Raw genomic sequence first — 15,997 nt, forward strand, 5'->3', positions numbered from 1 at the left:
ATTTGGGTGACATTTTGAAGGAGGGAAGGGCATCAATAATTGGAAATGAAAGTTTAGAATTGCATCAGCGAAACACAGTATTGTTAAAATAGCCACATCTGTTGTGTATTATCATCCAGCAAAATCTAGAATCCTATTCAATTTGGTTGTCTTAGTGGGGAAACTTTGGGAAATCAAAATGGCATTACTTTTTTTAACCTTGGGAGTTTATGATTATCTTTTACCCAAGTCATAGTTTTCCATACTGATCATACACGTTGTTGATGCTTATTTTTCTTTCACAAGCCAGTGACATTCTCAGAACGTATGAGGCAACAAAAGAAATAGGTGTTATTAGGCTGTATTTTGCACAGGTATTCATAGTATTCAGTCCAAGCATCCCCATCAAATTCTGAATCTTGTCAGTTTAACAAGCACTCCTAGATTTGAGGCAAAGTGTTTGCAGGGCAGATGTTGGGGACTGTCTACAGTAGATGCAATCATATGATGACAGATATTTTCTGTGTTCTGTATAATTTCTATGCCAGGGGCATGATCAAACTTCAGCGAATGGGCAAGCGGTTATTGACGAGCCAGGGAGCCATGGGTGTAGCCAAACTAAGATAGTCAACATTTCAGAAATATAGATCATTGACTCTCAGCTCATAGCACGACTAGCTGTTGGCTGTGACATCCATAAACGAGGCTGTAGGTTGTGGGTGGTAAATACGCAGACCCTAGCTCTAAGGCTACACGCTTTTCTCCCATTCAAGAAAGTGTGGTAGCATATGAGCGAGTCTGGGTGACATCCTTTCGGGGATAGGCTTACATCTACCCTAACTTATAAAATAAAGTACTTCTTGTATGAACTCAGGTCATTTCTTATTAGTACCTGCTAATGGAGATATTGAAAGACTCCCCAAAGGCGATGGCGACTCTCCTGCAGATAAGACCCACCAGGAGACATCACAAAGACTGAGACTTGTCATTCTCTGGCTGCCTTCCCTGGTTTGGGGAGAGTGGATAGAAGGCTATAGGGTCAACACAGCCCTCAGACTGCCCTACTTCCCCCCACTCATGTCCTGAACACTTGCTAATATGCCTTGCAAATGTAATTACATTGGAGTATAACCCCAAATGAGACAGTATTTGCTTTTCCCATGCTTTCTGTTCCCTACCATAGTTGGTAGTTAATCTGGGGAATAACCATTTTAAGGATCCAATTAGGGGAACAGGCCACACAGACTGAGTTTGGGGAATACATAAGGTTTAAAAAGTATTGAACTTGAAAAACTGGTGTTTATTCCATAACTAGTGCAGTATTGGGGACACATTTTATGGCTCTTCTTCTGTTATTTAACTTGTCATTCACACTATAAGAAACAAATATAAGGAGAAAGAGAAGCCAAATAGCCCTAAACCAAAGGAAAATAAATACTATTTTAAAATATTCCCCAAAGAACAACAATGTATGCACCGTAATTCTGAATAGAGACTAAATTTCAAGTGAGAAGCAGTGTGACAGAAATGAAACCTTTTTTGGAAACAAAAAGAAAAAAATTTTCTTTTACTCCAGAGAATTTCTTGTTGCTGAGCTATAATTTCCATTCAAAACCACAGCCTCTACCTAGGAACTTGGATCTTTAAGCCACAGAATGTAAGAGAACCGAGACAATCTCATAATTAGGACAAAATATCATTTGAAAAGATATTAAAATACTTTGCTCTGAGTAGCCAATTAATAGAGGAGATAATTTTCTCTTGGACTAAAAAAGAAATTTGGAGTGGATTCATTTTTTTTTTCCTCACAGAAAAATGATTAGACTACACTTGTCCATGAACACTCAGCTCTAGTCATTATTACCAACTTTCCTATGCAGAGAATGGAATGACCAGTGGCTTTGCCTTTGTGTATATGTGTAGGAAGGCGAGAAAGAGAAAGGGAAGATTAGGGAGGTCTATGAGGTATGAAAGGTGGCCCAATTTGGACGAGGTTCAGAATTGGATAGACATGTTGGAAAGACACCGGCTATTTCTGTTACTGCTTAATTACAACTATAGAGAAAAAGCCCATGGACATTCTTGCATTACATACATGTACTGAGCATCTGCTCCTTACTGAATACCAGGGACATGCAGGAAGTGAAACATGATCCTTGCGACCAAGAAGCTTAGTTTTGGTAAAGGCAGACAGATCTGGAGTCAAAGGGTGTTTGTGGGGACAAGTGATATGCTGGATATCTGCAGAGGACAGGGTAGAAGCACAAGGGAGGAAGTGATTAGTTTGACCTGAGCCAGTGGTTCGGTATGGACCCTGGATCGGTGAGTTTGCACAGCGAAGTAGAAAAGATGAAATGGTTCATTCATTCGGCAAGTGTGGCTTGAGCCCAACCCTGTACCTGGCACTGTTCTAGACTCTGGAGATACAGAAGGGAACAAACCATAGAACTTATTGGGACCTGGGCAGAGGGGGAGAGGACACACACATTATAAACAAGTAGGCAAATAAATGCCGACGGTAATCACAGGTGGTGATACGCACTAAAAGCAAATAACACAGAGTAATGTGACAGAGGGTGATGTGGAGAGGCTGTTCAGACAAAACAATGGAAACGTGATTCCTTATTCATAGGAATTTTGCACTTGCTGCTTCCTCTGCCTGGAACAGTCACTGCCATCTCGCCACCATCCTCTTTTACAATGTAGGTTTCGTTATTGAGTTATGCTGAGGCCAACGAATCTGGAGGCAAATGCCGTTAAAAAGGTAGTTTGTACCTCAGTCCCCAAGAAGAAGGTACAGGGCCACACAGAAAACTCCAGGGCTGGGGAGGAGGCAGAGGGAGTAAGGCAGGGTAAGCAGGCTTACAGGTGGCTCGTTGGGATAATTTCTTACAGGTGGCTCGTTGGGCTAAGCTCTGGGAGATAGGGGTTGGCTCTGGTTGTCTGGTACTTAGCTCTGGGCTAATCAGGACAGAGGAATATTGCCTTCTGGAGTGCAGGAGCCAGAGAGAGGAGGTGGTTCGAGTATGGACCTTGGATTGGTGAGTTTGCACATGGAAGTCCTTTGCTGTCTCTAAGAACTGGCTAGCACTGGGGAGGGTGGTCTCTTCCCAGTCAGTGGAACCGCAGACGCCAGAGCATCAAGAGTACAGAAATAAGAAATCATAGTAAATATATTTGGGAGGATTCAGCGGGCAGATTGCTCGAACCCAAGATTTCAAGACCAGCCTGGGCAACATAGCAAAACCTCGTATCTACAAAAAATAAAAAAATTAACCAGGCTGGGTGGCATGTGCTTGTAGTCCCAGCTACTTGGGATACTGAGGGAGAAGAATCACCTGAGCCCAGGAGTGCAAGACTGCCATGAGGCGTGACTGTCGTGATCAGGCCACTGCACTCCAACCTGAGCAACATAGTGAGACCACCAACTCAAAATTATATATATATTTAAACATAAAAATATATTTATTTATTTAAATAAACATTTATTTATTTAAATAAAAATTTATTTATTTATTTAAATATATATTTATTTATTTAAATAAATATATATATATTTATATATATATACAGTTAACGTACATCCAACACCACCCTTTGCCAAGTTAATGACTTCCGGTAACAGCTCTACGTGGCTTCTCAGAGAAATCTATACTTACTAACTTTTCACTCCAGGTCAAATCCTCTATTATGGACACTCATAGTCCTATATTCTACTTTGATCTCAGTTGTACTTTCCCATTTTTTTTTTCACTTACAGCTCTGTCTTTCAGTAGGCTGTGCACTCCACAAGGCCTAGGCCGTGCCTATGTTACTCACTGTTGTGTTGCCAGTGCTTGTTACAGTCCTGGCACGTACTGTGAATACGCAGACTGTTGTCTGGCTGGAGCCAAGCCAAGGAGGACGGGGTTGCTGCACTGTGGGATGACAAGATCCACAGAGTCCAGGGCATGGAAGACTCTGCAGTGTTCCTGACTTGGGTCTTTTCCCCACAAGCACATGGTAATCTATTAAGGGGGTTTAAGCAGATGATCAATATGGTCAGATTCTTGTTAAAAGAAAGAATTGAGAGTTTGATACTGGAGGCAGGAGTGGTAATTTAGGAGACCCTTACAGGAAGTTCGGACAGGAGACGATAAGGGACAGAACAAGAAATACTAGGCAGGGGAGCAGACAGGACTTGGTGGTTGACTAGATATAAGGGAGGGATATAGGTCAGCTTTCTGCTTTCTGATGTGAGTGGTCGGATGTGACGTCCTCTAGGAGAGGGATACAGAAGAAGACGCATGTTCGCATAAAATAAGTGCAGTGTGGACATGATGAGTTGAATACAGCTGTGATCTATCCAGGAGACGATGTCTTCTTCTTCTTCTTTTTTATTTTTTAGTTGGGGTCTCACTAAGTGTAAGACTGGAGGGCAATGACACACTCACAGCCACCCCAGCATTGGCGATCCTCCCACCTCAGCCTTCCAAGTAGCCGGAACTACAGGCACATGCTGCCATGCCCGACTAATTTTTGATTTAGAGATGAGATCTCGCCAAGTTGCCCAGGCTGGTCTCTAACCTATGGGCTCAGGCAATCCATTTGCCTCAGCCTCCCAAAGTGCTGGGATAACAGACTGAGCCACTGAGTCTGGCCAACGATGTCCTCTTACAGGCAGTTGGAAAAATTAATTTGGAGCTTAGGTGAGAACCTTGGGTTAGTCTTAGAGGTGTGAACGTGCAATTAGTTTAGATCTCAATTCAATGGTTTTGACTTGGGCCATCCTTTCCCTGACATAATAGTGCCCCTTGTTCAAGACTTGGATATCTAAAGAGAACGCGTGCTTCATTCTGAGCTCCTTGTGACCGGGGTGAATCACGGTTTATGGACCCCAAACAACAATGCTACAATATATTGTTCCTGATCTTCTCCCAATCTGTTCTGTGTTTTCCAGGTGCCAAATTTTTGTGGTAAGCACTTTTCATGCATTATCTCCATGACAACCCCATACGCCAGTTAACTCTCAATTTTGTAAATGGGGAATAACAGAGACTCAGTGACTGACCCAAGGTCCCAGCACACAGCAAGTGTCAGAGCTGGACTTGAACCATATCTGCCTGCCACCCTTACCCTGGCTTTTCTAAGCCAGCCTGGGCTGCCTCCGAGCGCCTGTGGTGGCCCATGGTTTATTCTCCCTTTAGTGCAATTATTCTCTCTCTTTCTTTGACATATAAAAGGTTTCTTCTTAAAAAGTCTAGAAGTATATATACAAAAACATTATTAGTGATTATCTCTGCATGGTGGAATTATGAATAATTTCTGTTTCCCTTTCCATTGTTTGTATTTCCTGAATTTTATGAAGTAATCATTTGTTACTTTTTATAACCAGAAACATAATAGCACTCTATAAAATAGCCATGATTTTTTTCCCCATCCACATTGGGCATTTAATGCAACTTAACCATTGCTTTCTACCTTCCCCCATCACATTGATGGAAATCCTTGAAAACAACATTGTTGGCACTTATTTTTTCTTACACACAGCTTTAACCAAATGGACAAGAAAAAATGATTTTGCTTAAAGGTCACAGAGCACATCTGCCCCAAGAGGAGTGTATGTTATCTTTGTCTCAGTGACAGTGGGTTTTCTTTTTCTGTGTGCCTCAGTACCCAAAGTTCTTAATACTCTTAAATAAGTTAGAAAAGGGCGGAAGTATGTTGAAAATTACTTAAGTAGATCAATAGAGTAAAATCGCTATCTGATGGCATTCTTTAGTCCTTAAGTTATTGGAAAATATCACTCATCTATTAATAATTGTAAGTTAAAGTTGAGGGGAAAGTAAGACATAGCCCATTCTGCTTGAATGAGGTATGTTTTCTGTCCACAAGGGCACGTGTTCACTCTGATTCTCACAGGGGTACAGTGACAAAGGCTCCACGGAAGCTTGGTTGTCTGAGGCCTTATGGGGGAGCCCTGGCTTTGGGTTTGACGGCTGGTAGAGACAGATGGAAGCATTGCTACAGAAACTCTTTGTAAAGGTGGGCAAGAATGCCACTGGGTGGACTGAATAAGACTAACAAAGAACAATTACTAACCATCCCTCTAAGTAGACTCCGTATTGAAGGATTTGGGGCAGGAGTCTTTTCTGTGAAATTTCCTCCTTAACTGAGACCTAACGTGTAAAACTGTATTTCAATTCATTCAGGATGGGTTGTTTTTACTCAAAGACATACTGAGTTTGAAGTTTTGGAAAAAGAGCAGAATCAGTCTATCTTTATATAATTTGTGTCATCTAACCTCAAGTCCTGGTTTACCTGCCCTTACATTTCTTTAGCAGAAAAAAAGAGAGCTGTAAAATATGGTAAGGTAGAAAAATGAATTCCTTAGTAAACTGTTTCTAAAAGTTGCAAAGTTATGTTAATTTCAAAGTTAATGTTAACTTCAGACCATGCAACCAGACACTCCTCTCACTCCCTTCATTGAGATGTTTTTAATTATATAGCTTTCAAGAGAAGTAAAATGAGGAAAAATTATGAATTCTAGAACAGCAATTCTCTATCCAGGGCGTTATAATAGAGATTCTTTATTTTCTTCCGTTAGCAGTCCCATTTCTCCCACTCCGTCATGTAAGCCTTTGGGAGTCCATCACAATTTCTTGCCTGCTCTTTCTTGGATTGATTTCTAAGAGATCTTTTTTTTTTTTTTTTTTCATTTTTGTGTTTTTGGCACCCAGGAATTAAATAGCTTTAATTACTTGGATCTGTACAGACTTGCTGACCTCTTTAACCTCACTTTGCTGGAGAAAGCGGTGATTGATTTCTTAGTGAAACACCTCTCTGAACTCCTGAAGAGCCGCCCAGAAGATGTTCTCACGCTACCTTACTGCCTGCTCCAGGAAGTCCTGAAGAGCGACCGCCTGACCTCCCTGAGTGAAGAGCAGATCTGGCAGGTAAGGGTGCTCGGCTTGGTCCTCTCTTGGAGTCAACAAGTCATGACATGACTAGAAGTTAAAGGATGGAGGAGTGACGGCCACTGTTTTATCTGGTTTGGTCCTCGTGGGGTGGAAGTGTCAGAAGTCGTGCTTGCTTGATGGCCAAGTGATCAGAGAACGCTAGCCCTCCAGGCTCGGCGCCCTCAGCTAACTCTGCCGCCTAGGGAATCGCAGGTGAGATTCCTGAACCCCTCGCTGTGGCTTCCCAGAAACCTAACATGGTCCCATCAGCGTCAAGGGATTCCCCCCACCCCGCTGGTAAAAATAGTTTCCTAAACTGAGTCTAAGAAAAATGAATTGCAAAGTGATACTGATGCATATTCAGGACCAGTAGAATCAGAATAAATTCTGGGCTTGCCTGTAAACAATTCAGAAATGTAACACATTTCTTTGTTGCAAAGGAGAACAGCTTGGACCTGGGATGAAATGAAGCTCTTCTTGTACCGCCATGGAAAAATCTCCCTCCTTAGTTCATTCTGCATTCGTGGCTGTCTGCCTAAGCCTTTCCTTTCACCTGACATAGCATTCTTTTCATATTGTGTTGCTCCTTTGTCTAGAGGACAGTAGGACGTTTTGTGTTTTGAAGTTGATTATTCAATTTAAATCCTCTTCTGTGCATCCCCAGTGACCATCCTTGAACAATCCACACGGTCGTTGGGGAATAGTCAGAGCCCATTGTTCCCCTTCCCTTCCTCTTCCACTGTCTGTCTATCTCACTCTCTGAAGCACGGACTAGCTGTTTTGTTATTTCTAGGGCGCCATGCCTTCAAGATTTCACAACCATTTGAAAAATAGGTATATATAGACTACAAGGGAAATTTTCACATCATCTATCAGCTGATGAAACAGTGAATTCCTGGTATCTTACCAAATGGGATTTAGAGAGTCCTTGAATTCCAGTCAAAACAGAGTCATAGGTAGCTGTTCATCATCCAGCACCTGACTCTACTGATGGATGATTTTCCTGATGCCTTTTTCCCTTATTTCATGATGTGTATTGCTTTAATCAGTAATGTACCTCTTCATATTGCTTCCACCGGTGAGGTTAATAAGAGCTGCAGGCCAGACATGTTGGCTTACGTCTGTAATTCCAGCACTTTGGGAGACTGAGATGGGAGGATCGCTTGAGGCCAGGAGTACAAGACAAGCTGAGAGACCTCATCTCTATAAAATTAAAAAAAGCCAGCTAGGTGTCGGGGCGAATACCTGTAGTCCAAGCTACTCAAGAGGCTGAGGTAGGAGGATTGTTTGAGCCCAGGAGGTTGAGGCCGAGGTAAGCCATGATTGTGCCACTGCCTTCCAGCCTGGGCAACAGAGTGAGACTTCAACTCCATCCATCAATAGATAAAATAAGAGCTGCAGTATACTGAAGGTCTTCTGGGTCCCAGGCTCTTTGAAAACTGACTGACAATAGGCCTGACGAATGGCTATGATCACCCTCATCTTCCAAATGAACAAAGGAACGTTTCCGTCCCTTGCTTAGAGCAGAGCCAGCCTCCGACTTTGCGTCGCTGACACCAGCCCCTATGTCTTCACTCTTCCACACTGTCTTAACAAAGAAAATATAGGGACAAAAAAAAAGCAAGCCATAAATTGTTGCTGCTGCTTTTTGGGTATTTCCGGTAATGTTTGTTCAGAAAGAAGCTGAAAGTATTGGTGAGGATATGTTTCAGGTCGTAATTTCAATTGTCTGCAGCGCTCCTCTGTAAACATAAATCAACAGAATTTTCCTTAGTCCATTTAAAGAGAGAAGTAGCCAAATTTTCTTCCCTTCCTAAGGGAAAAAGAAAGATTTGGAATGAGTCCTGCATTTAATTTTTCTAACTGAATTGAGATCTGAGGCCAACCTTCTTTGTGGCTTCTATCTCTTTTTTGTGGTACAGTTAAGGCACTGCCAGAGATCGACATAGTAATGTGCAGATGTCTGAGTGTCAAGAAAATTCCATACTGTCCACTTAAGAGTTATCATAATTGCCTCTCTAAAGGTTACTAATATGATAATGTAGAATTTTAAAAGCCGGTTTCTGCTGCAGGCAATAAATTTTTCTTAATACCTGGTCCTCAAGAAAGAATTTAAAGACTCACATAAATATTATCAATTTAGGCATTCAGCGGGCAATAAGAAACTGTTTTTGCTTTATCTTAGTAAATAAGGAATTCCCTCATATTCAACCCAATAGAGATAAATCAAATCAGACCAGCTATTTTGCCTCAAGTATAGTTAAGTTCATCATTTTTGCTGAAGTTATACTAGTAATGCAATATACCATGGAAGAATCTAATATTCAGCCCAGGGTGGAGATTGGGTATGCCAGAGGATTAGTGTCAGGGTGCTTTATAGAAGTGAAACTTGATGGACAGGCTGGAGACAGATCTACAGAATCTCATTAAATTGCTGAATTGTTCATTACAGAACGTTCTCACTGTAATAAAGTGCTCATTGACTTTGACAAATCCCCATCCCATGTCTTAAAGAAGAACAGTGAAGCAAAGGGTGTTGGGGAGGAGAAAAGAAATTGGCACAAAGTAGGACAGGTAATAGAAAAGCGGATGGAGGGGTTCTGCTATTTGATTAATATGTGCTACTGGTAACTTAGGTGAGCACACAGTAAACACACACATGTTTACACAGGTGACTCTATCATCTATGGATAACATACTCTGGAACAATGCCCTTTTTGGTGAAAGGTCTAATTCTCATTATTCACGAGACTTCCCATGGCTGGTTCTGAAGACCTGTCGTAATAACCCTCAAATTTTCTTCACTGAACAAACTCTTTTTTACTTTTTCCTGCTCTCCTTACTCAATCTCTTTCCTTGACAAAATGTGCTGAACACAGGTCTGTGGATTCATGCACCTGTGAAAATCTCAAGATTATGGCATATATCTGCTTTTTTTTTTTCCATCTGAACTTTCAAAGCTTTATTCTAAGTCTCTTCTCTCACAGAGGGCTTCTTGATTCCTCCTAGACAATTTTTTTTCTTCCTCCCATAGCCTGAAACTATTTGGTCTGCTAGTTAACTTCTCTCTATATTCAGAGATAACATAGAGACAGGTGCTGCGTACATACCTTAGGTGTATAAATACATAGAAGTCCCCTATAAATATTGTTTTTTTTTTTTCCTAAATCCAGTTCAATTCAGCTGAAGAATTTGGTTTTATGCTTCAAGGCCAGTGACTTCTCAGGTTCCAGATGAAAGACACCAAATTAGTAGTGGGGTTCAAAAAAAAAGGAAACTAAAAATGAGCAAATCAGCTGAGGAGGAAATACGGGGCATGAGTTCACTCACATTTGTGACTTGACAAATCTTCACCAATTTCACTTTGCTTTTGAGTTTTAGCTCTTAGAACTTCATTTCAGTAGGGCCCTGTTAAATATCTTCTGTTAGTGTCAGCATCTATTTTCAGACAGCTGAGCCAGGGTTCAGTCATAAGGACCTGAACAGTGAAAAAAATGCGGAGATATTGGTCAAAGAGTACAAAATATTCAATTACAAGATTAACAAGTCCTGGGACCCTAAAGTACAGCATGGGTGGCCAGAGATGTGTCAACTAATTTGGTTGTGGTAATCATTACACAGGATATGAAGGGGAACCCTCGAAAAATGGAATTATTTTTTGGAGGGAGGTCCCTTGGAGTACCGGCTTCACCCACTAGGTAAGTGTTCCAGACCCCAACAGCATCAGTGCACCAGCTAGCGTTGTTGTGAGAGGCTGCATTCAGCTTTAGGGAATTTTTTTTTATTAGTGATTCCTTCAATGTGTTTGCCCGTTTCACGATAGGTGATTTACACAAACAACCTGCCCACACCATGCTGAGTGTTCAGCAGTTTTTGACCAAAGATGGCATGGCCCTCTGCTCCACCCTCCCTAGTCACCCGACCTCATCCCAAGCAACTTTTTTTTTGTTTCCCCAATGAAAAAAGTTCTCAAAGGGAAACGTTTCACTGATTTGGAAGAGGTGAAACAAAGAACAGCAGAAGCACTAAAAGGCATCAAAATTGGCAAGTTTAAAAAGTGTTCTGAGCAGTGGAAAAAGCATCTCGATAGGTGTATTGCATCAAACAGAGGGTGCTTTGAAGGTGACTAAAGTTTAAACGTGTAAGAATAAGTATACAATTTTGTATAAGCTAATTATGGGGTTTTTTTGGGTCCCCCTATCATGTTGTACTTCTGAAATACATACAATACTTATTTGTCAATTGGGTTTTTAAAATATATAAATAAATAGGCCAAAATATGGCAACTCTTCATTAAAAAAAAAAACTTAGAAAAAACAATGAAATAAGGCTGGGCATGATGCTTACTCCTATAATCCCAGCACTATGAGAAACCAAGGTGAAAGAATTGCTTAAATCTAGGAGTTTGAGACCAGCCTGGGCAACATAATAAGACCTTGTCTTTACAAAAAAATCAAAAAATTAGCCCAGTGTCATGGTGCACACTGGTAATTCCTAGTTGGGAGGCTGAGGTGGGAGGATCACTTGAGGCCAGGAGTTTGAGGTTGTTATGAGCTGGGATCGTGCCACTGCATGGCAGCCTGGGTGACAGAGTGAGACTCTGACTACTCCCATGCATTGGCTCTGTATTTATTTTCATAGGAAGTGCTGACTAATTTCTGTTTTCTTCTCAGGAATGTGTGTTCTCTGATTCTTTCCTCAGTTTCTCTTTCACCAGAGTGAGAGGGAGATTACTACATTCCATGGGAGTATAGTTTCTAGAAAAAGCCTGAATATAGCACAAATATTTAGACACACTAACATAGGAAGAGGGTGTGGACTTCCTCCCATCTGTATTAAATGTGAGCACCTATTACATGCCTCAAACCATGCTGGTTTGGAAGGAAGACAGAGGACGGCTCTGCTAACTTCATTTCTCTTCCCCAGGCCTCACCCCAAATGGGAAGGGTCCTTAAGACTCTAAACCATTGCTTTAGCTCTCTGAATTTTTGTTTCATCTCTGAAGTAGCAGAAACGAGGATTTTTTTAAAATCAATAATCAATATTTTTTATTATGGTTTTGTGGGGTACAGTTAAGGGTTAGTTATACAAATGTTTCATTCAGGCACCTTGTTGATAAGAGGTGTTTCCCTGTCCCCAGACAGATATTTGCTACCATTAATCCCACCTCCCTCCTCCCCCATAGTTTCCCACTACTGTCAGTCATTTTCTTATACTATTACATTGGATGTTAAAGGTTCATTATACAAGTGAGAACATGTGATACTCGGATCTTTGTTTCTGTGAGAGGTCACTCAGTATTATAGACTCTAGTTCCATCCAGGTTGCTGCGAAATTCATGATTTTGTTCCTTTTTATGGCTGCGTAGTATTCCATCATGTATATGTACCACATTTTTTTAATCCAGTCCTCTTTTGATGGGCAGCATGGTTGCTTCCAGGTTCTTGCTATTGTGAACAATGCTGTGATAAACATACGTGTGCAGGGAGTGTAAACTAGTGCAACCTCTGTGGAAAGCAGTGTGGCGATTCCTAAAAGTTCTAAATATCAACCTCCCATATGACCCCGCAATCCCTCTACGAGGATATTTTTAAATGAATGGAGATAGTTTGTAGAAATAAAAATGAATATTTTTTGAGCATCTATGATGTGCTAGGCATAGTATTGGAAGCTAGATCCTGGGGTAAAAGTTTTACAAAAAATTCTGTTAGTAGGTTAAAGAGATTTATTTCACCTTTATCACTGAATGTGAAAAATTTTTGTTTTCCTTTAATTATTAACTTATTAACTTTTTTCTGCTTTTGGTAGGAGGACTTACTTTTTTTTTTTTGGTTGGAATTTTACTCTGTCGGCCAGGCTGGAGTGCACTGGCACACTCACAGCTACCGCAGACTCAACCTGCTGGGCTCAGGCAGTCCTTCCGCCTCAGTCTTCCAAGTAAAATTAACCACGCCCGGTTAATTTTTGGATTTATTATAGAGACGAGGTCTCGCCAAGTTGCCCAGGCTGGTCTCGAACCCTTAGACTCAGGCAATCCTCTCACTTCTGTCTCCCAAAGTACTGGAATTACAGGCGTGAGCCACCATGTCTAACTTCTTCCTTTATGTACCTTGGAGTTGAGTATACTTCCTAGTGGTATTTTGAGCCTAACTTTGTCTGGACTTAAGTAGATAATCAAACCAAACAATTCAGTGGTCATGTGAGTGACATCAAACAAGGTCAGACATTAGCAGGGTGGTGGTGGGGGTCTCCCTTACTCTCGTTATGTCCATCTTAGTATGGCAAAGAGGGACCATGTCACCTGGTTTGGGGCTGAGGATAATCCTGTTTACAGTTCACTGTGATTATGTGTTCCCAGAGGCAGAGGCTATGCCTGGGTGTTTGTAATGCACACTGCCATGTTATTCTCTTGCGCTCTATAAATAATAAATAAAAACAATAATGCAGAGTTTTCATGTTAAAATGTATTGAATGGATAATAAGACAGCCTACCATTCCTTTATAAGGCTGGGATTATTCCAGGAAAATTGGTATACAAAATGAATTGGGCCAAACACAGTGGCTCACACCTGTAATTCTGGGAGGCGGAGGCAAGAGGATTGCCTGAGGCCAGGGGTTCGTGACCAGCCTGGGCAACTTGGAAGACCTTTTGTCTACAATAAAACAAAAAAATTATCTGGGCGCTGTGATGCACACTGTAGTTCCAGCTATTTGGAAGGCTGAGGCAGAAGGATCACCTGAGCCCAGCAGGTCAAATCTGGGTGGCAGAGTGAGGCTCCTACTCAAAAAAAAAAAAAAAAAAATTTTAATGAATTGGAATATTTTTGTTGGCAATCTGCTTCCCTAAGTCATACTGTTAATAACACATTCTCTTAATATCTCTAGAGACATAAGGCACATATTGTTTAGTCAACAGCTTCAAATGCAGTGGTTTTTTGACAAGCTCCTCCTGGACTTTTATTTATACCACAAAATCACCCACATTACAGTTTGATTTAATCATTTCCTCAAAAGCAGTCCCAGAAGTGAACCCAAACAAAAAGCGAATAGCCCTTTACAGTTGGAAAGCAGAGGACATGGGCAATATACTCAAGTGTGGTCAGCAACAGGAAGGACCTGCGGGGCTCTGCCCTCACGGATCTGAGGGTCTGCTGCAGAGCTTTCTGCTTGCTACTCTTTCCCACGTGCCCTACCCCTTCCCCATGGGGACTGACCTGTGCCAAATAGCGTAATGATTTCCTCACCAGTTTGGGGCATGTTGAAACAATGCGGGTGCAGTGGAATGAGATGCTTTTATTTGAAAGTTTCAACACCACCCGTTTCTTTGCCTCCTCTTAGTGCTTTATTGTTAATTCTTGTTCATTATACATATTCTCTAAACCACTTTGCAAATCTTTGCCAGCCCAAGCCTCAAAGAAATCAGATTGTGGGTGATCATTTAATCAAAAAATTCTATGAGTAGTGTTCACATTTTAGTTGTTGTTGTTGTTGTTGTTTAGTTGGAATCTCACTGTCACCCAGGCTGGAGTGCAGTGGCACGCTTACAGCCACCGCAGCCTCCACCTGCTGGGCTCAGATGAGCCTTCTACCCAAGTACAGGTGCACACCACCACACCCAGCTAAGTTTTTGACTTATTGTAGAGACGTGGTCTCACCAAGTTGCTCAGGCTGGTCTCGAACCAACACTTGGGCTCAGGCAGTCCTTTCACCTCCACCTCCCAAAATGCTGGGATTACAGGTGTGAGCCAACACGCCAGACTAATGTTCATATTTTAATACCTGGACCTTGGTAACTAGAAATGCAATAAAATACTGTATCCTGAGAACTCTTATTATCAAACAAAATAGTCATTTTTCATGTTCTCGCCCTTCCTTAATTATCTTTCATACATGCATGTGCCATTACTATTTTTTGTCCAGATTGTTACTTTCTAGGTATCTTCATGATATCTCATTCCATTTTTTACTTACCATTCCTAAAACTAATCAAATTTGCACCACTTCTCAATTTTCTTCCTGAAACTTCTTACAGTTCCTCCCAGCCACATAGTTTGTTTTCTTTCCTACAAATGTGATGAGGACATCTCCATTTTTTTCTTATTAAATATTGGTGAAAAGAATAAACTATTTGGGATGCTCCTTTGCATCCCAAATAGTGCTGTGCCCAGAGGATGCTTTATCCTTTAAGGGCCTCCAGGTGGACACCGAGTAATGCTGCTATTTCAGGGTTTGGTGCTCGAATGCCAGAATGTGTATTCAGTCATTCCTCCTGATCTACATGCAGCTAATTCCTCTGTGAGGATTCATCCTCCAGTAGCTCGACTAGTGGTTTTGCTGTTGCCTGTCTGAACTGTCTACCTTTGCGAGACACATGACACATTCGTTTCAGAGGGACTTCGCGCCAACTAATCCTCAGTGCTAGCGCCCTGCGTTGTCAAGTAGCTGTGAGGGGCAGTGATTATCAGAAATTACAGGAGACCCAACTTGTATTCATGGGCTGCTGTTCCCACGAGTTAATAGTTTTTTTTTTCTTTCTTTTTTTAAAAGAATGAGCACGACAGAACAACAAGGTGATTTATGAGATATGACATATTTATGGTCTCTGCTTCTAATTTTCATTGTGATTCATGTTGTTTCCAGACTGATATTTTTGTTGTTGCTGCTGTGAGAAGGAAAAAAGATGACTGGAGAATATTACTTATGCATTGGTGGCCTGCAGTAATATTGCTGCTACCTGGGTTATCAGGGATTTAAAAATAAAACCCAACTCTAAGCTATATATGAGGTAGAAACCCTGAGGCCAGGCACGGAAGTCCATCAATAATAATACTAACAATAATAATTCTTTACAAGCCTAGAGAGCTTGAGATTTAAAAGCATTTGTACACACATAATTTCATTTGAATCTCCCATCAGTCTTGTTAAGGTGATAAGGCAAGTATTATCCACATTTTTTTTTTTTTGAGTTGGAGTCTCACTCCATCGTCCAGGCTGGAGTTCAGTGGCACACTCATGGCCACCTCAGCCTTCCAAGTAGCCGGAACTACAGATGTGCGCAACCACGCCTACCTAATTTTTTG

General features: G+C 41.3%; 1 protein-coding gene across 4 annotated transcripts in view; it reads left to right on the forward strand.

Moving 5' to 3' along the window:
• Positions 1-15,997, forward strand: part of KLHL32 (kelch like family member 32) — a 112,632-nt gene that overhangs the window by 44,263 nt on the left and 52,372 nt on the right. For 3 of the 4 annotated variants that reach the window (XM_021714457.1, XM_008062068.1, XM_021714456.1), the window contains one exon: positions 6,699-6,914. The exons of the other annotated variant lie outside the window; for it this stretch is intronic. Coding sequence is in view for 1 of the 3 variants with exons in the window: in XM_008062068.1 (XP_008060259.1) it covers positions 6,699-6,914 (216 nt within the window). In the remaining 2 variants the exon portion in view is untranslated. The remainder of the gene's footprint in view (positions 1-6,698; positions 6,915-15,997) is intronic. 4 annotated transcript variants of the gene reach the window in all.

This window comes from Carlito syrichta, unplaced genomic scaffold, assembly GCF_000164805.1.
Source record: "Carlito syrichta isolate Samal-C Ts95f unplaced genomic scaffold, Tarsius_syrichta-2.0.1 Scaffold305650, whole genome shotgun sequence".
In the NCBI taxonomy this organism is placed as follows: Eukaryota; Metazoa; Chordata; class Mammalia; order Primates; family Tarsiidae; genus Carlito; species Carlito syrichta.